Source organism: Telopea speciosissima, chromosome 2 (assembly GCF_018873765.1).
Source record: "Telopea speciosissima isolate NSW1024214 ecotype Mountain lineage chromosome 2, Tspe_v1, whole genome shotgun sequence".
Lineage (NCBI taxonomy): Eukaryota > Viridiplantae > Streptophyta > Magnoliopsida > Proteales > Proteaceae > Telopea > Telopea speciosissima.
This window is the reverse complement of record NC_057917.1, coordinates 35,647,614-35,668,251: the sequence shown is the minus strand read 5'-3', so window position 1 is coordinate 35,668,251 and position 20,638 is coordinate 35,647,614. Positions and strand designations below refer to the sequence as shown.

The 20,638-nt window shown below is 39.4% G+C and overlaps 1 protein-coding gene across 1 annotated transcript; it reads right to left on the bottom strand.

Moving 5' to 3' along the window:
• Positions 1 to 538: 538 nt before the first annotated feature.
• On the bottom strand, positions 539 to 20,057 carry LOC122652849 (glucan endo-1,3-beta-glucosidase 9). The gene is made up of 2 exons (XM_043846728.1): positions 19,722 to 20,057; positions 539 to 1,652 (listed from the first exon to the last, which is right to left on the bottom strand). The coding sequence occupies exons 1-2, from the start codon at positions 20,054 to 20,056 to the stop codon at positions 539 to 541; spliced, it is 1,449 nt and encodes a 482-aa protein (XP_043702663.1). The 5' UTR covers position 20,057.
• Positions 20,058 to 20,638: the final 581 nt, after the last annotated feature.

Sequence of the window (20,638 nt, the reverse complement as noted above, 5' to 3'; positions counted from 1 at the left end):
CTTCCTAATCCCAACAACGGGATTAAGAAAAGACCCTTTACCCACACACACACACACACAGTCATCAACCACTGAGAAGAAACATAAAATCAGAACCTGAACTCCCGGTCTTCTGCTACAATTACATGTTTCTCGATTCCCGCCTTCCTAATCCCAACAATGGGATTAAGCAAAGACCCTTTACCCTTTTACAACATCGCAAATCCTACAAGTCCACAGACACACATAAAATCAGAACCTGAACTCCCGGTCTTCTTCTACAATTACATGTTTCTCGATTCACACCTTCCTAATCCCAACAACGGGATTAAGAAAAGACCATTTAACCTTTTACAACATTGCAAACACACACACGCACACACACACACACACACACCCTTTTACAACATCGCAAATCCTACAAGTCCATCTCTAGACTGATCAAAGAACCATCAGAGCCCTCATCAACACAAAAAAAAGTAAATAAATAAATTTTAAAAAAAAAAAAAACCATTGTTACTACCACAAAGGATTGTAAGAGTATGGTGGCAGTTCTGGTCTACTGTGTAAGTCCAAGCAAAGACATTGAAACAGATAGTGTTGTGAGAAATGTCCTCCAAAACACGCTGCTACTAAGAGAAGTTGACACTGAAGTACGTAGCTCAACGGCAAACCTGCAATTGCCAATTGAAGGGTCAACAGTTGTGATCAAACCCAGCCCACCAAAATCACAGCTGCCTAACTTTTGGTCATGCTGCTGATAGTAGCTGTTAAATATGTAAGATACATTCCCGGGCCAACTGATATTGAAGCAAGAGCCTCCCGGTGACAGTGCTGTACAGTCAGCAATAGAACATGCATCTTGCGCAATGGCAGTTACATTCGACATTTCTTTGTTGTTGTCCACAACACACCATTTGGTGGGAAGGTATTCAACACCGTGCGCATTGATGAGTTTTTGGAAGCCTTGACCTAAATCCATTTGGTATTTTGCCTGACCATCAAAAGTGAACACACCCCAGTGCCTCTCAAAATTCCCATTGGTTATGCTTCTTTGATCTTCATCTAGAAGGTTGAAGATGTATGTCTCCATTGGAGGCTTTCTGGGTCTCAGTGGGGTCCCAAATTTGCTTTGAAGACGATCCACAAGGCCTTTCATGAAGGTCTGAGCAATGGCGGAGGAGGCATTCATGGCTCCATCTGTGGGCCATCCAATCTCCCCAATGACAATATCCATGTCAGGAAATCCAAACTGAGATAATGCTGCAACAAGAGTATCAAAGCTAACATCAAAGCTGTTCTTGTACATTTTATGACCATCATTAAGAGGATGTGCAGTTGCTTTAAATAGTGCAAAATCAAGGGATATTTTCCTGTTTTGGTGGAGGCTCAAGAGAGGCTGGATGTTCACGAAGAAAGGGGAATGATGCTTGCTTAGAAATGTCAGGAGCTGAATCATGGTTTTGTTGAGGTCAGGCCTGAAATGTCCTTTCGATGGCAGACCAGATTCTGACTGGTAAGCATCGGAACTGCATGGAACCACAACTTTCACCTTGTCTGATAGCTTTGCTTCAATCAGAGCTATTTGGATGTTTGTCACTGCCCCAATGACAAAGGGTTTGAATTCTTCCCCATAGCTTTGGAGGAATGGCTCATCTCCAACTGCAATGTACCTGAAGATGGTTTCTTTAACACTTGATAAAACAAGAAAGCAATGTGATGCACAAGCAAAATGTAGACATCCACTTTACTGCATTCAGAATACAGACAACAAATTAAACCAGGAGTTAACCTTCATCTGGAAATCCTCCAGATTAGATGCTAATGCTTATAAAATCAGTTAAAAAATTCTATTTAGATCTCCACAGAGGACCAGCTTATGGTAGACTTCTAAGATAAAAAATGAGTCCTGCCTTTAACACTGGAGAGCAGAATAGTCTTATCCCGTTTAAACATAAAATCCTCAAAATATTTTGTGTGTGCATTTCCACAACTTAACACTGAATAACATCCAAATTCTCCTCTTCCAAATTTGCTAGTTTAACATATCTTATATAGTGTGGCACCAAAACTCAAGAACTTCTGACAGCCACCACAACAAAAACAACAATTTGCAACAGGAAACATATTCACTTTACAATACCCAAGATAAGCATTGCATCTCTGGAAATTTATAAAAGGAGATAACTCTCAGAATATCCCCCTAATAATACCTACATGGTAAGAAGAGGAAGATCTTTTTAATTCACAGAATTTCAAACTCATGGTCAGTAAGATGCCCACAAGTATAGTGGAAGAAAACTATACCATGGGCTGGAATTTGGGTTTCCTTATTGCACCAATTGAAATTAACTGCACCCAAAGGATGAGAACTTACAGTTCAAATGATAGACAACCAAAAATAAACCTTTCAGAAAGGTTCTAAAGAAAACCAAGAGGGGCACTGCAGTTTCGACTAGGTTTCGACCAGCCAGAAACCGAATTCGTCTCTGTTTTGACCATATCTCAGTTGAAACCTGGGATTTTCTCCAAGCTAACTCGAACCTTGGTTTCAAGGCCAAGAATTTTATTTTTTTTGCCCTGATTTTTGTTGTGCAGCCTATTTTTGGCATTTTAAACCCAATCCATGCATTAGTTTCACATAGAGAACACTAAAAATAATACTTGTGGTTTTGATCCAAGTTAGATACTATATATTATTCTTGGACATGGTATCGAATAAGGTTTTGACCGGAACATAACTCCTTCAATATAAGTCAGATTTAAGCAATCTTGGATTTGTTTGAAAGCTTTGTTTAAGCAATCTTGGATTTGTTTGAAAGTTTTGCCAACAAAGCTTTCAAACATATCCAAGATTGCTTAAATCTGATTTATGTTGAAGGTGTTATGTTTTGGTCAAACTTAATTTGGTGTGCGAGAATGCTATTTAAAATCACTCTGAATGAAAATATTTTTTTAAACATCAAAACAAATGAACATTTTACCGTACTTTTGGTTTTTAACAATGTATCATATTAAGATTTATTAAGTTTTTAGATTTAAGAAAAAACCCCAACATTAGAAAGTTGACTTTTTATCCTTTTGGAATTTATTTGTTAACCATTTTTATTGGATTCAAATAGTGGGGTATTTGCTTATTTATGAATAATATCTTGAATAAATGAAATATATTGATATTTCAATATTAGGCATAAATAAGTGTCCCGCTTGGTTTCTAGCATAAATAAGTGTTTATCCTAGTTTCTAGCCAAGGTTTCCTCAACCAGTGGGGATAAGTGACACTTATATAGGTATTCAGGTCGAAACAACCGAAATATGGTCGAAACATGTCGAAACCAATCGATACCAACCGAAACCTGGAACTTTTTAAATTCCCATTAAGTTTGGTCTCGGTTTCTTGCAAAACCGAGATATCTTGGTGACTTCGGTAGGTTTCGACCGAGTTCTTTTTCCATGACTAAACGCACAAAGAGAACCAGTTCTTCTTCCCCTATTCCCCCTCTAATGGCTCCCATCTCTAGGGCAGAAAATTTAAACCTTAGACTTTACTCATGAAGATAGTCAATACAGAACACTATAAATGCCTTTTAAATCACCTACAAAACCACAAGGTCCAAAACCCCTAAACACCTGTATTGACTCATGAACAAGCCGCATGTTTCCCCTATCATCAGCTAGTAGAACAAACCATGGGAAAGCACAATAACATGCATGCCATGCAATATTAAAGCTTTCAAGAAGCCACTATCTACTAACCAAGAGAGAAGCAAGAAAGAAACTGTTAAAAAACAAGAAGGGAAAAGGAAAAGTGAGGAAGGAGGAGCACCCACCCTACATAATAGTCCATAGCTAGACTTGGAGATGCTCATTGGCAGTGAGGAATTCTACGAATTTTAAGCTCAAACAACAGTAGACTAGGCTCAAAGAATAACTCTGTTGATTATTGCACTCATAGTTGTCAAGGAAACTATGCAATCCAAGGCATTGGAGGGGTGCTTAGGTGCCCTAAGCATGCAGTATTAGTAATATAGCACTGATAATTTATATATAGATGCTTATATGCAACATAGAAGCCATATCAATGCAATATGATATAATTATACTAGTAATGACTTAATAAGAGACAACCAACATATAATAAACAAAGCATAGGATATAATATAAACATATTCATTAAAAAAAAAAAAAAAGCATTAAACATAAATCAATGTAAACCCATTAAATGTCACCCTACCACTGATATAATATAAGGCATGCTGTCACAAAGCCACAAGGTGACACCTAGGCATCCATTTCAACATCAAGGTGTCCAAGGCGATGCCTAGGCATCCAAGGTGGTCACCCTTACTGCATCACACAAGGTGTACTATCACCTTCAACCCAAGAACGCACCTAGGCACCCAGCTGATGCCTTGACAACTATGATTACACTAGTAGTCCCATACACCAGGAATTTGTAGTGTACCCTTCATGTTTGCCATGAACCCATTAACAATGCCTACTTTGTTTTTGAAAGGATCCATGTAGCTGACCCCATTTAGTTGGGATAAGGCTGAGTTGTTGTTGTTGTACAAGTGAAAATGATCACCCTACCATGGGACACTTAATATCAGGGAAGCAGCTGAAAATCCAAGTTATTTATCTTATGAGGCCTTCCAGTTATATCTTACTCACAGATATGGATATTCAATGTATTATATAGATATGTGATGCCCTCCTCACATCATGACCCAGCATCTTTTTCTGCTTTGATTATCTCTGCCTATGATAAGCTGAATTTATGAGTTGAATCTTACAGATAAAACAAAAAAAAAAGTAAGTTCATCTACTCCAGTGTTGTATGGTCCCTAGTTAACTAATAGACAATGTTGCAATTGATGCTTCAAAAGCCTTGATCAGTTTATAGGGAAAGAATAGGTTGTCCTTGGTTGGTTTACTCTATTGTTGCATCGCCCGTGGTTTAAATAACAGACAATATTATGATTGATGCTCAAAAGCTTTGATCTGTTTAAAGGGTTAAAATGCATTGTCCTTGGTTGGTTGTAACCAATGTTTCTTCAGCAGGTTGGATTTCTGAGGATAGGAATAGGGCTTGAATAATTAAAGATTTCTCATTAGAAATTCATACAAATTACAAAAGGGAAGGGAGGGGAGGGGCGGGCCGGGGGGGAGCGTGATAAGATAAATTTAATACAAGTTAAGAGAAACCTACCTGATAAATTTATTCGATTTCTTCTTTCAAAGCTCATTTGTCATAGTTTTATCTTCTATACCCCCCCCCCCCCACCAAATAAAAAAAGGACGAAAATTTCTTCTTATTTACTTCCATTGCAACCTCAGGATGGCTTAATATTTTAGGATTTTGATTCCACGAGCTGTTGATTTTGATGTCATACAACAACAACATGGCCTTATCCCAACTGTTGATTTTGATGTCATACTAGAATAAAATTGATAATAATCACAACCAAAATCATCTATTGAAAGTTTCAACACAGTTAAAAATATAGTTTAAAATCTCAGCGAAATTTCCCCGAGATTTCAAAAACTCCAGTAATTTTGAAGCTAGCAAAACAAAATATGGGGCAAAATAGAAGACTGACATTATTTCAGCGATATTTCAGGTGTTTTGGCAAAACAATATTGTTGAATGTTCATAGATTACCCGTGACCCAAACCCGGATCCAGACCTTGATACATTAAAGTGTCCAGGTTCATTATGCACATGTGATTTGGCTGTAATTTTATTTCCTTTATTGTATTGATCTCTGATTATAAATAAAGAGGTTGAGGGCACATTGTTCATAAGCCACATTCAAGCAATTCCAGATGGTATCAGAGCGGGAATACATCCGAGGATCCTGGAGATAAATTTTTTTTTGGTTTTTTCTCTCCTATCTCTTTCCCGCAATTGAGCCCTAGCCCCACCACCAGTACCACCACCGACCACCACCGCCAGCCCCTCTTCCGCTACCGCCCACCTCTCCTCCACCTTCCGCTACCGCCCACCTCTTCCGCCTTCCTTCTTTTCCGCCCACCTCTTCCGCGTTCCTTTTTTCCGCCCCCCCACCGTTCGACCACCACCAGTTTTTTCCGCCTCCCCTTCCCTCCCATTTTTCCACCTCCCTAGACCCTTCCCACCCTTCTTTTTTTTTCTCTTGGAAGAGTTCTCCCTTCTCCTTGTTTCAGCCATCCTTTCTTCACCCTTGGTGGTGAGTTGACTCCCACCAAGGATTGTTTGAGCACTTTATGAATCAAATTTATTCTACAGAATTTTTCTCCCTTCCCGGATTTTTTTTCAAACCAGCCACCATGCCAGGAGATTCCAATATTACCACTGCCTCCTCTGGACACGAAGGCACAACTCAGCATGATTTCCTTCCGTTCCAGACTAGCTCCATTAAATTGAATGGTAGCAATTATTTGTTGTGGTTTTGCTCCTGACTCTTTGCTATCGGTTCCCGTGGTCTCTCTGGGTATATAACTGGAACGGTAGCCAAACCATCTGAGGCTGGTTCTGCACTTGACAAGTGGGTGACTTCCAATTTTCTTGTCATGTCATACCTTGTCACCTCTATGGAACAAGAAATCGCCGAGCGCTATCTTCTTCTTAACATGGCTGCGAAGACTTGGAAGTGTTAACAGATTTAGATTAGAGTAAGGCTTGGATGATTAATGATCATCCCAAGCTCTTTATTTATATCTTGAAGAATAGAAGCCAGAAGTACAAATAAGCAATGTGGGACTAAAGCCCACATAATAGAAACACAAAAAACGCAATAAGATGATCCAAAATACCCCTACGGCTATGATTCTAACACTCCCCCTCAAGTTGGAGCAAATATGTCAATCATGCCCAACTTGACTAGATTAGGATGGAACCATTTTCCAAACAATCCCTTGGTGAAAATATCGGCAACCTGATCAATAGACTTCACAAAGGGAACACAAATCAATCCGTCTTCCAACTTCTCCTTGAAAAAATGTTTGTCCACTTAAACATGCTTGGTGCATCATGCTGTACTAGATTGTGAACAATGCTGATTGCAGCTTTGTTGTCACAGTACAACATCATAGGAAGAAGAACAGGAACACCAAGGTCTTGTAGCAAGCCTTTCAGCCAAAGTAACTCACAAATGCCAAGCCATAGCACGAAACTCTGCTTCAACACTAGAACGAGCTATCACATTCTGCTTCTTGCTGCGCCAAGTGACAAGATTGCTCCCTACGAAAGAACAATACCCAGAGATAGATTTCCGATAAGCAAAACCCAGTCAGCAGCGGTAAAAGACTATAGGTGCGTAGTTAGCTCTTCGTAAAGCGTTATACCGCAAACCAAATGAATAGAAAATTCCATGCAGAATTCAAGAAAGTGTGGAGTATACTAGGTAGTTGGAAGTAAATAATAGATGTGAAGAATTTAAGTTGGTGAAAAGGACGGAAATGGGTGTAAGGACAGAAATGGGTGTTGGTATAACCAAGAACAGACGAGAACAGAAAAAAACTGGAACTGAAGGATTTGACAAAACCTTGCCCAACAATAGGTATGAAGGGATAATGGGTCACCGGACTCCGTTATTGGGAGTGAACATAAGGATTCCATCAATATCCTAATTCATCCTAAAGTTGAGTAAGTATTGGAAAACCAGAAGTGAAAGTATTCATAGGAAAAACCATGTGAACACAAGTAATTTAGACTTATGCCTTATGACCAAAGACTATAGGAGTGTAGATATTGGATGAAATATGCAGACATAGTACGATCTTGCGATTGCTTAAGGTACATTTTTTAGTTCGATTTCCCTTAGGCCCTTATAATTAAGCTGAATAATAGATGAAACAAACCGGAGAGCGATTTAAATCACTTATAGGGGGGTGGATATGTTTGAGAACCACACCTTTGCAGCCCAATCGAAGCAATGACTTGCGCTGATATGAGACAGAAGGATCTGAAGTGCGCCGTGGGCAATCAGGTATTTCTTTGAGTAGCACCAACCAAAGGGGTGATGCAATTCAATAAGAAAAGGAAGTTGAATCCGAGAATCACGAACAGTGGCGTAATGATTGACAGAAGTCCATGACGTATTCCATGTATCGGTGTTGAAGAAGTACCTCCCGGACTCGACTCATGTCTCGACTCAGGAACCACTTGGGCTTGCTGCCGCCATGACCTGTCAAGAGAAACTCGAAGAGACTGTGGGACGTGAGGAGCACAATCTCCACAACCTGATTATCTTGTTGTAAAGGTACTGTGGAGTAGTCGCCTCGATCAAGGAACATCCAGTTTACGAGAAGATGAAAGGTGGTCGAATTATCCTCATTAACTTGAATCCCAAGACATGTTCAAGTTCGAGGACGAAATTTTTATAAGGTTCGGGGAATGTTAAACCCGTGCCCAAAAATACGAGCTAATTTGAATTTTTGTTTAAGGTCTGGAACCCGAGGTCAAAGCTACCAGTACACTGTGCTGCATTGATCCCATGGTTGAATTTAATGAGGTAGCCCCATTGGTGAGAATCTACATACTATTAAGAAGGTAAACACCAACTCCTTGAAACTATACAGTTCACCACCAAATGTATAGCCTAAGGAAGGTACCATCCCTTGATTTCTAAGGCCCTACCCGAGTACATGATACGTTAAGCCTTTGAAACATTTAGGGAAGGTTAATAGGCGAAGACATTAACAATAGGGTGATTCGATACTGTTTCATTAAGGAAGGAAGAAGAATAAAAGAGAGGCCTAGGCTCCTAAACTTAGCTTGAGTGTGAGAAGCCAAGCTTGGAATCCTATCAAATTGCTCCCAATTTCTAAGGTAAAGACCCCAACCTAGTGAAATTCTTTCTCCCAACTTATTCTTAAACATAGGGTTGGTTGGTATTCTGGAATTAAAGATAAGAAGTTAACACCCATCATGCTTGCATATGTTCTATCTTGTTTTGGGTTAATTATAAACCCAATTCCTTTGCATGCATGCTTAAACCCAACTATAGGACCTAATCCTAGTTCTAGGTTAAACTAATGATGACCCTCATCACCTTGAATGTTCGAGTTAAAGTATTTTTAGACCAAACATCAACTTGCATGTTTGATTTGATGATGAGAACTCAATTCCATACATGCATGTTAAATCTCAACACAAATATCAATTCTACTACTCTGGTAGATTGACCCCTGCTTAGTTAAAATGATATAACTCCATAATCCGAACTTCATTTGCCTTGGTTCCAATTTTGTTAGAAACTAGACTCATAGAGCTACATTTCCTTAGAAGGAACCATTGTCCAATTATGTCTCTAAGTGAGCTAAAATTTCACTTCAAGTTGCTGTCCAGAATCGAATCTTTCTGTTGGACAGATTGACCTTTGTTTAATAAAAATAATATAACTCCATCATCCGAACCTCATTTCCTTTTATTCCAATTTTGTTAGAAACTAGACTCATAGAGCTGCATTTTCTTAGAAGGAATCATGTGGAGGAACCAACCCCTATAGAAGCCACAACAAAAATTCAGCAATGCTGCCTTCTTTGGATGATGTACTGATTGGCCCAAAGCTCCAATGCAAGCTCCAGTGATGCCAAAACCTATATTTTCCCATTCCAAACTTGTGGGAACTGGATCTACTGCCTTCAAACACCTCCAATATGTATCTTGGAATTTTAGGAACCAATCTCCATCTTGGAATCCATGTGGGCCCCACCTATATAGCTAAACTGGGCAAAAAATCACTTAAAAATGCATTTTTCCTATAGGACTGCCTAGCCAAACAGACCTTAGTTCTATAGAAACTATAAATAGGGGCCCAGCTCAGAAATTAGGCTGTCATTGTTCAAAAACAGCAGAGAAGAAAAGAGCAAGAAAGGACGAGAGAAAGACAGAAGGAAGGAGAAGGGAAGAGAAGGAGGGCTTGCGGCTTGAGCAGCCTTGGCCGAATCCTTTCATAACCTAAGGTAAGCTCACCAAGCCTAAATCACTCATGTAATCATGACCCCATATCTGTTCTTTGATTTTGAACCCAAGAACCAAAGCTATATAGCTTGTCTCTGTAGGAATCTCAATGGAATCACTACCTAGAGCTCCAGGGCTGCTTAGATGCATGCATGCCTAGTTTTAGGAAATCTATATGATTCAACACTGTTTTAGCTTACGAATATATGCATCTTGAATTCCAGCCATGCATCTAGCTAGATTTCATGCCTGATCATGCATGCAAACCATAGATAGTGAGCTATGAGCATGGATCTTGGCATGAATGAGGTGTTTTGCATATTAGGGCTTAGGATTTGCTTGTAATGCACGTGCATGTCTGCTGTTGTGTGTATAATTGAAGTTTGAGTGGTTGCATGTCTGATCTCAGCCTTGCATACTGAGTTATTTGATGTTTGAACCCAAACCCATCAACCACTTGGCAAACCCTATCTAGGAACCACTAAAACAATTGCTTTAGCTTAATTATAAGCTATACTACCCTCTGAGAGCATCCCAAATCGAAGATGGGATGAATCCAGCACCCAAAACCAAGTCCTGAGCAAGAAAACCCGTGTCCAACAAGGACTGCAGGATGCACTGACGTCCAGTGAATCGTTCAGTGCTGCTGTACTTGGTCTAATCTGATTCTAGCCTATTGGACCATCACCGCAGGCCTAGGCCAGTGTGGGGGGCATGAAAACCACTCTAAAACACTATCCCAACCATCCTTGCTGATAACCATCCCTTGAGTGTATCAGTGGACCCAAAAAGGGGTCAGCAACCCACACTGTAACCCAAGCCAACCCAAGGAAAGAAGCCATGCTTCTGTTCCTCATGGTTATGGAACAATGAATAAGCAAACCTAAACCAATCCTGGAACTCTAAGACCCTTTTGAGACAGTGTTTGACACGTTCTAATGGTCCAGTTAACATAGGTTGTAACCCCGAACACGAGGTGCTGTGTCAGAACCGACTGGGACCGAGCTGACTGAAGAACAAATGAGTTTTGCACAAGGTGAATGGAATTACACCATGGGTGTAGGTGTAACATGACTGATGAGTCATGACAATAGCAATATTTACTGTCTTTATTCTTTTAAATTGCTTATATTCCTATTTGATTTCTGATTCATATCCGATGGCTATTGGAATTGAATGCGAATGTTATAAATGTGAAAATGCTAGATTAGATGCCGTAGCCGGCTTGAAAAAGAAGCCAGTGGTAGCCCGTAGAATGGGATACAGTTGACACCACCCGTCTCATACTATGTCATATAGAATGCATCTGGTTAGGGTATCATCACCCGTGCTACGAACCCTTGCCAACAGGGGTTTAGGTATTGGATACCACAAAAGTGTGAGGCCAATGTCCTGACGGCAATTGCTCGGTCAATCAGCTTATCGGGTCACTAAGACAGGTGATGTCTATTGGCCCATCAGTTAATAAGGCTAGTGGTAGCACAGTGGTAACCTAGAGGGCCGGTTGGGCTGACCTTGGGAAGGGATGCTGGAGCCGACTGGTTTTCTCCGACAACTCAATGGGTGTATCGCGGGAAGGGGTTAGAAGCCCACACCAGGGATACACATATTGGGGATTGTAGTAGCGCTATACCTGCCTTAGTTTTGTCTGTTAGGTGGCTTAATAATAATAATGAATATCATTCATATAAGCTCATGGTTATGTTTGCATGTGCACGTCTAGTTTATATTTCATTCATGGGCTCGGTGGAGCTCAAACTCTTGTATATTCTCTTTTAGGTGATTTTGCAGGTACTGGTTTACCACTGGACGATGAAGCTATTGATGGATTGTAGATCTTTCTCATGTTGTTGATCTACGGAAATTTTGTTATTATTTGAATTTCTCTATTTCAAGAAGTGTAATTACCATGACAATGTAATTTTTGAACATAAATGGATACGTATATGGTATAAGATAGGTATTTGGGATTTTATTATAAATGATATAAATCATCTATGGGTAGTTCGATCTTCCATTGCACTCTGATATTCATTTATTATCTTTAACCCTCATTGTGTGGTTTGTGACATGTAAGTACGACTTCTGGATCCTTGGGGGTTGGCGGATGTCGTAGGATATCCGGGTCACTTGCCTAAATCCTCCTAGGGGGTGGTTTGGGGCGTTACATTTAGAGTGAGAATTTGGGCTAGGGCTTTAGGTCGAGTGCTACGGGTAGTGAGGAGAGGGTTCAGTTGTAGTATGGATGGATTTGGACGGCTGGATAGGTCTAGACAGATTTTTAGGATGTTAGGTTTTAATAGGGATTAGGGTTTAGGTGTTAGGATGGGACTAGAATTGGGATTGAGTAGAGGGGATGAGCTGTGGTGTGAATTTGGGAAGATTCTAAAGGTGAGAGTGTACTGGACAGATTATAGATGAATTAAGGTTAGATGGATCGATGGAAAATAGGTAGGGCTTAGTTGGAGGATTAGAAGAAGGAAGAATGCTGAAACAGTAAATTACTTGTAATTGAATATCTTCAATGGCAGCAGCTTGAAGAATATAGGGTCTCCCGATCTACAAGATGCAAGGAGTTGACAAGAAGATCCTCCCGGTCTACAAGACGTAAGGAGTCAACTGCAGATCCATTAGTCCCTTCACCTTAATATTACTCACAAGGCACACTCTCAAAGGAGCAAAGCAGCAGCAGCAACAATGGCAGCAAGCAAACACAGTTCATTTTCAAATCTGAACTGTGGGGGAGCCTCCCACGATTTTATTATTTTATAATATGGTCATAGGCCTAAAACGTATTCATCCTAGGAATTTGAATCCTAGGCTGAATCCTAATTACAAACTAAAAAGCTCTCCCTCTAAAAATCGTGGAGGGATGGAATTAAAACACTTAAAAGAAAGATTCCCTAACTACCAATAGGAAATAAGCACCTAACAACCAATAGGATTAATTCACTTAAATTGAACCATGGTCTGAACTGGTTCAATTTAAGTTTACAATTAAACTGAAAAAAAACTAAGTATGGGAATCAACTAAGGCTCCAAATACTAGGCCCTAATCTTAGGGCTTCTTCTTCTTGTGGATGCTTGGATCTGTATCACTCCGGTTCCTCTTCCTTCAGGGAAGAAATCAGTAGGGTGCAAATGGGTGTTTGTTGTAAAGCACAAAGCTGATGGGACTGTAGATAGCTACAAAGCCTGGCTGGTTGCTAGAGGATTTACCCAAACTTATGGATTGACTACCAAGAAACGTTTGCACTAGTGGCCATGATGAATACTGTGAGAGTGATTTTGTCTTATGCTATGAATCAAGAATGGGACCTTCAGCAACTTTATGTTAAAAATGCATTCTTGTATAGTGAACTGGAAGAAGAGGTCTACATGGATATTCCTCCAAGCTTTGCTTCTCAATAGACTCAAGAAAAGGTATGCAAACTTAATCGTGCCCTATATGGCTTGAAGCAATCTCTCAAGATGTGGTTTGGAAGGTTTCATAAGGCAATGGAATCTATTGGATTCAAGCAAAGCAATGCTGATCACACTCTCTTCATCAAGAGAACTCCTACACATGTCACTATTTTGATAGTTTATGTTGATGACATCGTTATCACAGGGAGCAGTCTTGAAGAAATCTCCTCCTTGAAGCAATTCTTGGGCAAGGAATTTGAAATCAAAGAGTTAGGAAAATTGAGAAATTTCCTGGGTATTGAAGTTGCTCATTCTGCGAAGGGTATCTCTCTCTCACAAAGGAAATACACCACTGATCTATTGACTAATACAGGAATGTTGTGTTGCAAGCCTGTTGATACTCCTGTAAAGCCCAATTCTCATCTTCGAAGCAAGGAAGGAGAACCGGTTGACAAGACCAGCTATCAGAGGCTTGTTGGGAGACTCATTTATTTGTCTCATACACGTCCAGACATTGCATTTACTGTGAATATGGTGAGTCAATATATGCACGATCCCCATTCCCCAACATGATATAACACAGTTGATTCCCGTGTCAGTTTTGCTGATATCTCTATCTTCCACTGCTCTGATTTTTTATTATTGATTTGGATTGTGAGGTTAATGTACTGCTTCTGTGATCTTGGAGGTCCAATAGGATGCTTACTAGCATCCTAGTCACACTTAGGTATAGGGAGTGGGGTGCTACATATTCAAGAAAATAAAAGAAAGACAAGGAAAGCCCAAAGGTAATTGTGCAAAACAACATGGAATGATATCAAAACAATTTATAACTCATGACAAAAGACCAACTCTTTGCAAGCCACCCATCTTCCACCCCAAAACCCCCCACAACATCACCCTCTAATAGTCACACCTGACTTCTTTTATCCCCTAAAACATATAAAAAAGAAGATTTTAGATAAAAATTTGAGGGAAAAAAATACAACAAAAACAGAGGGCAGGGAAAGCCCAACCAAAAAAAAAAAAAGGTACAGTTCTCTTCAACCCAAACTCTTGCATGACAGTTTCTGCCCTAACCAAAAATAAAAATAAAATAAATAAAATAACCCCTTCCATGACCCCTAACAGACAAATGATTCCCTTGAACCTCTATCGTTTTCGCATTTCTTGGCTCTAATTAATATGACAAAAGTCAAAAACTAAATGATGACCAAAGCAAGCAAGTTTTAGCCATTTTATTATCTCTCACCTGCAATTACTAGCATCACAGAAGTTTGTTGAAGAAGCTTTCTCTAAAGCATGCAATCGACATTTATCATGCCTATCGCAACCCTATGATTATCTGATTATGTTGGATCCAGCAATCCTGTTTCCTTGGGTCACAGAATACGATATTTCGCTGGTAAAACTGCAACAACGATGCTTATAACTGTGAAGGATGGCTCCCTTCTCATGGTGGGTGTAATGTAATTTTAGATTGGTAGGAGACCAACTAGAACCAATAACATGGATCTGCTATGGATTGGGAAAATCGGCTAGGTCAAATTATGTGAAATTGTGAAAATAGGGTTAGATGTTAGGATTAAGTTAGGAGAGTGTGGATAATTTGGGAGAGAAGAGATGTTGAAAGTTATAGTTAAATCAGATGACTAACTCTGAAATTATTGAGGAATCCTAGTAGAAATAGGATTGAGGGGTAAAAGGGTGATTTCAGACAATCAGTTAGGTGGATGGTAATGAAATTTGGTTCGAGTCTCTCTTAGGGTTTGAGGAAGATTCGATCAAAATTTCAGCAGGTTCTAACGGCTAGATTTGGCTGGGAAAAATTCTCAAAAAAATCACCTTGTATGTGACCATCTATAAGAGAAGAATAATTGCTGAATCTAAAATCAAGGAATAAGGTAAATACTAAACCCTTGTAACAGACTCTGGCGGAAGAACCCAAACCTACCCATGTTGTAGATTGGTTCTCAAAATTGGGGTGACTTTTGGGTCTGATTCTCTAGGATTTGAGTCAGCCTAGGGTGAATAACAAACACACAAAATCTGAAAAAGGAGTAAGAGAGATCTGTTGGGAAAACCTTCCCTACCTCCATGATTGTTTTGATGATAACAAACGTGTTGGTACAAGCCATTGTGTATAAACATGTCAACAGGTTTGTTGATGGAACCAAGAAGATCAAGCCAAGAAATTGAAAAACATAAAGCTCAAGAATGTTCAAGACAAAGCTTGAAAGATCAAGGCTTTGAAGATACCTCACCATTCTCACTAAAGAATAATTGAAGAATTCAAGATGAAGACTCTTATGAAGATGCTCGTGTGCACAATTACATTTACACACACACACTTGCATACTTGTATTTGCATTTGCATAATATTAATGAAATTGCATTTGCATCATATAGAGACCTTAGGAGGTTGTACTTGAACCCACATAACCTTAGGAAATGTTGGAAAAAGGTTGGAGCAAAGCCCCACGAAACCCCACAGTCAAAATTGTCAGAAATAAGCATAACAAGGGAACGGGACTGTAATCCAATCGACCGGATCTTAGAATCCATTCCATCCAGATGCTGGCAGTAGCAGCACGGGATCGTACTTGTGACTTGGTCCGATTGACCGGATCCAGTGGGACGATGGTCCGGTCGACCGGACTGCGACCGGATGCCTTTTTGTCTTCCAACCGCTATATTTTTCTAACAGCTATGATTCGGTCGATCGGATGGACCAAAAATAGATCCGTTAGAGCTCTTTTGCACATGTTTTTAGTGCATAAAATGACCCTATAAATAGAGGACTTGTGAGAGCTTTTCACATATCCAACACAGTCCAAAATACTACTTTTGTGAGAGGTGAAAAGTCATTCTAAAGTCCTATTGATTGAAGTCAAATTATCTCCATCAAGATCATTCTAGTTTGACTTCAACACTCAAGACCTTACAAGCTTTCATTCTAAAGAGAAGTTCTAAAGAAGGTCAAAACATTGAGCATTACTGCATATCATTCATCACTTGCAAGGAGTACATGGTATACTCCTTGCCTAGGTAATTCTTACCTCTTATTTATTGTATTGTTTATGCTTTTGAGTTAAGAAAGCATTAGTGTGTTAATCTAGACTGTACTTAGATTAATACGTTGGGATCCTCTTATCCTGTGAAAAAGATTGTAAATGTATTCTTCCCACCTATTGTACTGAAAGGAAGAAGCTAGTGAAATTCTCTCAAGGTTGGGAGGAGTGGATGTAGGCTGGGTTAGCTTAACCACTATAAATCTTATGTGTTATTCTCTTTGAGTATTTACTTTTATCTATCTTGTCTTAGTCAAAGAAAATTTTAAAAAGGCTAATATTTCACTAGTGATAACCTATTCACCCTCCTCTAGGTTATCTCACAAGATCAGCACCAGCCTTGTGGTTGCTCTTATCGCTAGGACAGAAAAGTAGAAAAAAAAAGAAGAGAGGATCTGAGAAGGGAGGTTCAAAAATTGCAAGGAGAGGAGAAAAACCCACAGGCCAATCCTTGGCTCCACAGCAACTCAAATCGAATCATTTATTCAACCGTAATATCCAACGATGAAGTTACATGTTTTAAAAAGGAATAACAAACTCCAACAACTGAATTTCAGACTTGTTGTTTGAAAATATCTTGAACCTTGCAGAGAAATTCCAGCAACTGAATGTTTCTTCAAGAGATCGGCTATCGCAGAATTGAAACTTGAATGGAGCTTGATTGGAGATCAATGGAGGGGGTTGGGGAAGGGGATGGCTATCTCAGCTCACCCTGGGCATCTCACCCAACCTATCTCAGGATTTTTTAACAAAAGCTAAAGCCAATATTCCATTAATCCAATTCGTGCACAACACTGGCCTCCTTTACAAACTTATATAGAAGACTCAAAAATAGACTTAGGCACTAAAAAGGAAAGGCCTAACCCTATCCTTAACTAATAAGGTAACCTAAATTAACTAAGAAAGTGAAATAATAAAGAAAACAAACTCAAAATAGGACTCTAACTAAACTAAGGAAGTAAATCCCATTTTCCCATTTTATACCCATATTTTAGGCTCATTAAATTGATCAATTACAAAATAAACCCATGAGATCAAAAGCCCAACACATATATAACCCAACCCAAAGCTTATTTTCAATAAAATATGCCCTCTAAGTGATTTATTTACATCAGGGTGCTTCTTTAGTCACCTCCCCACATCCTGAACCATAAATCCACCTGAGATGGTGACAAGACAACCTCTGTAAGGCAGATCTAGAATAAAAAGAAATCCACCTTCTAACGTTTGACAGCAATAGTCTAGGAACAGTGGGGAGATTGAAATAAACAGTGGCATGTTGGTCCATCCATAGGGCCTTTGGGAGGGCAGAAATAATTATGTGGGAAAAAGTTCAATAAAATGTGTGACTATAGTACATAATTGCATGGTTCTCAGAAAATTTACAAAGTTTTTGGAGGACAACTCCATCAGGTTCCATTCCTTTGTGTATAAGAGTTTCAGGAGGGACTATTTTGAATCAGATCTTTGTCTGAACTCAGAAGTCCTGTAATATTAGGGGGGAAGGGGATGTCTGATGTGATTAGATTCTCACTTATAAACATAGGCCATGCCATATCAACAGCAGAATGAGGGGGCTTGGCAATTTCTTAAGAGGGAGTTTTTATATTATCTTTGCCTTGTTCCTTCCCTCCTACTCATGAAGATGGACATATCCAATTCCTCTGTCATCCGGACATTTCCATGTTTTCAACGGTCAGGTATTTAGGTCTTGTTACCTAACTGCATTTACTATGCACTAACAGTCATAACAATGAATGGAAGGACAGTGAGCAGATTCTGGAGTGGAGAGATTGGAGGGGTATAACACTAATGAACAAGAAAAACCAGAGTTTCTCAAATCCAGAATAAAGACGTGGGAAGGAAAGACTTCTGTATGCTGAGTGAAAAGAAAAGAAGTTCATGGAGAACACTAAAGCTTAATACAGAATGGAACAGTCAAGAGACCTAATTCTGTAGGAAAAACACTGAACAATGAATTCGTGAAAGTTTGAAAAGATAAGAAATCAATTGGTGACAGTTGATAAAAAGAAGAAGATGGAGAAAAAAAATTTCTATGGGTTTGAGAAAGCTAAGAAGAAGTAATATTAAATTCTGAAAACAGCTTCCTATAGGTGGATATTGACAATGAAGCTGAGAGAAGGAAATCGGTTGAATACTACAATCTCCGTATGTCGGTGCCAAGGGGACAATATAAGTGTTGAGGAACAAACCCAATATTCTGTGAGTTTGGGATCCTGTAGTTGACAAACTCTATAAAAGATTGTCCACTCGGAAGTCGGAAGAGCAAATAAACATCTTTACGAGGCAGGATCACCTTCATCAAAACAATGCATTCAAGGCTACCACTTTATTACTTATTAGTCATTAAAGCTCATGAATTTTAATCAAATGGAGCAAAACCAGACTTTCTATATGAACTTAAGGAAATAAGAAGGAGAACCTGACAAAATGGGATATTATCTGCCCCTCTAAAGAAGAGGTTTAGCAACTTAGCTTTGGATAAGTTAGCTGATAGGAAAACTGCTTTTCTTTCAGAGACATGAAGAATTTCTGAGAGAGCGCCATAGATATTTGTATTCTGTGACAAAGCTAGATATGGCTTATATAGGGCGGGCCACCGCACAGCAGTAAGGTTGCTCCATTGCAACCAAGTAGTCGCGGATTCGAGTCAAAAAACAGCCTCCCCAGCAAGCGGGAGTAAGATTGCGTACAATATGACCCTCTGCACATACCTGCAGTGGCGGGAGCTCGTGCACTGGGTACGCCCTAAAAATCGATGTAGCTGCCAAAACCAAGTACTTACTAAAAATATGCCTCCGGGCAGGACTAGTCACGATTAAGACAGCAAATTCATCTGAGCACCAAAGCCATGAAAGCATGTCCGAATGTGGCTCAAAGTCTTTCTCATAGATTAGGAACAGAACTCAAGCATCCGTCCCTACATTATGTAAATGACATCTATTTCTTTATCCTAAGATTGACCCAAGGGTTTCCCAAAGGCTGGAGTCAGCACAAACTCATCAATATTCCAATAAAGGATTTCCGTATATAGTTGCATTGCCATAAAAGGACAATGTCAGATAAGGGCAACCGGTGCTAATAGGGACGAACACAAATGAAATTCCTCCAAACATTAAAAAAAGGCAAAAAACCAGAAAGAAACAGACCACGAACGAGCAAAAACAGAAACAAATCACAAAACACCCAAGTTCTCACCCTAAGATAGAAAACAGAAGCAATCCGGGAAAGAACACAAATGCAACCAAAAAATCAGACAAATACAAACCCAAATGATAAAGAAAAGAGACACATACTCGATTTGAACTCCACCATTAGAAAAATAGCGAGTGACATTATCGTGCACCCAACTATTCGCGACCTTCTTCGATGAACTCAAGTTTCTCAGCATCGAATTTGGAATGCCAACTGTGACATCGATTCGAGAACCCGACAGGGCCCCAAGAACGAGCGGGTCTGCATCAAAGAGTTTCACTTTAGTGATCTCATTGGACTTCAGTAGCTCCACCACATTGGTAGGTGGAAGAGGGTGGGAAGCAGAAGTTCCCCAATTCACTCCCATGGCTCCTATCTGCAACGCCGAGTTTGAAACGGCCAACACAATCCAAACCACACAAAGCTTCCGCAACATCTGCGAGACAATTTACCCTGCCTTTCATGAGGTTCCCAACTTTCGCTGATCACTTATCAGACAGGTGAAGCCGTGAAGGCGTGCAGCGATTGAGAAAGCGAACATTGTTTTTACGGTAAATTACACATTAGCCCCTGATTTTCAAATGAAACTCAGATCACCCCCTGATGTTTTAAAAACTCAAATCACCCTCTCTACAGTAACGGTGTTAATCTGCTATTAGTTATTGGTGTGAAAAGATTATTTTATCCTTGTTCTAAAACATTAGAATTAGATTTACAATACTACCCTTTAAAATCTATGTTTGGATGTCAAGGATAGTTTAGAGATTTAAATTTATTTAACTGGTTGACATCATCACTTAACAGCATAAAACTAACGGTATGGACTAATTTGTCATATTGGGATCTAAACCAAGGGTAATTTGAATTTTTTCAAAAACTAGGGGGTGATCTGAGTTTCATTTGAAAATTAAGGGGTGATGTGTAATTTACCCATTTTTTTATTTTCATAGTCTTTATTACTTTTAAATTGTAACTTTCTTATTTCCATTAAATTAATTTTTCATCACCTACATTTTAC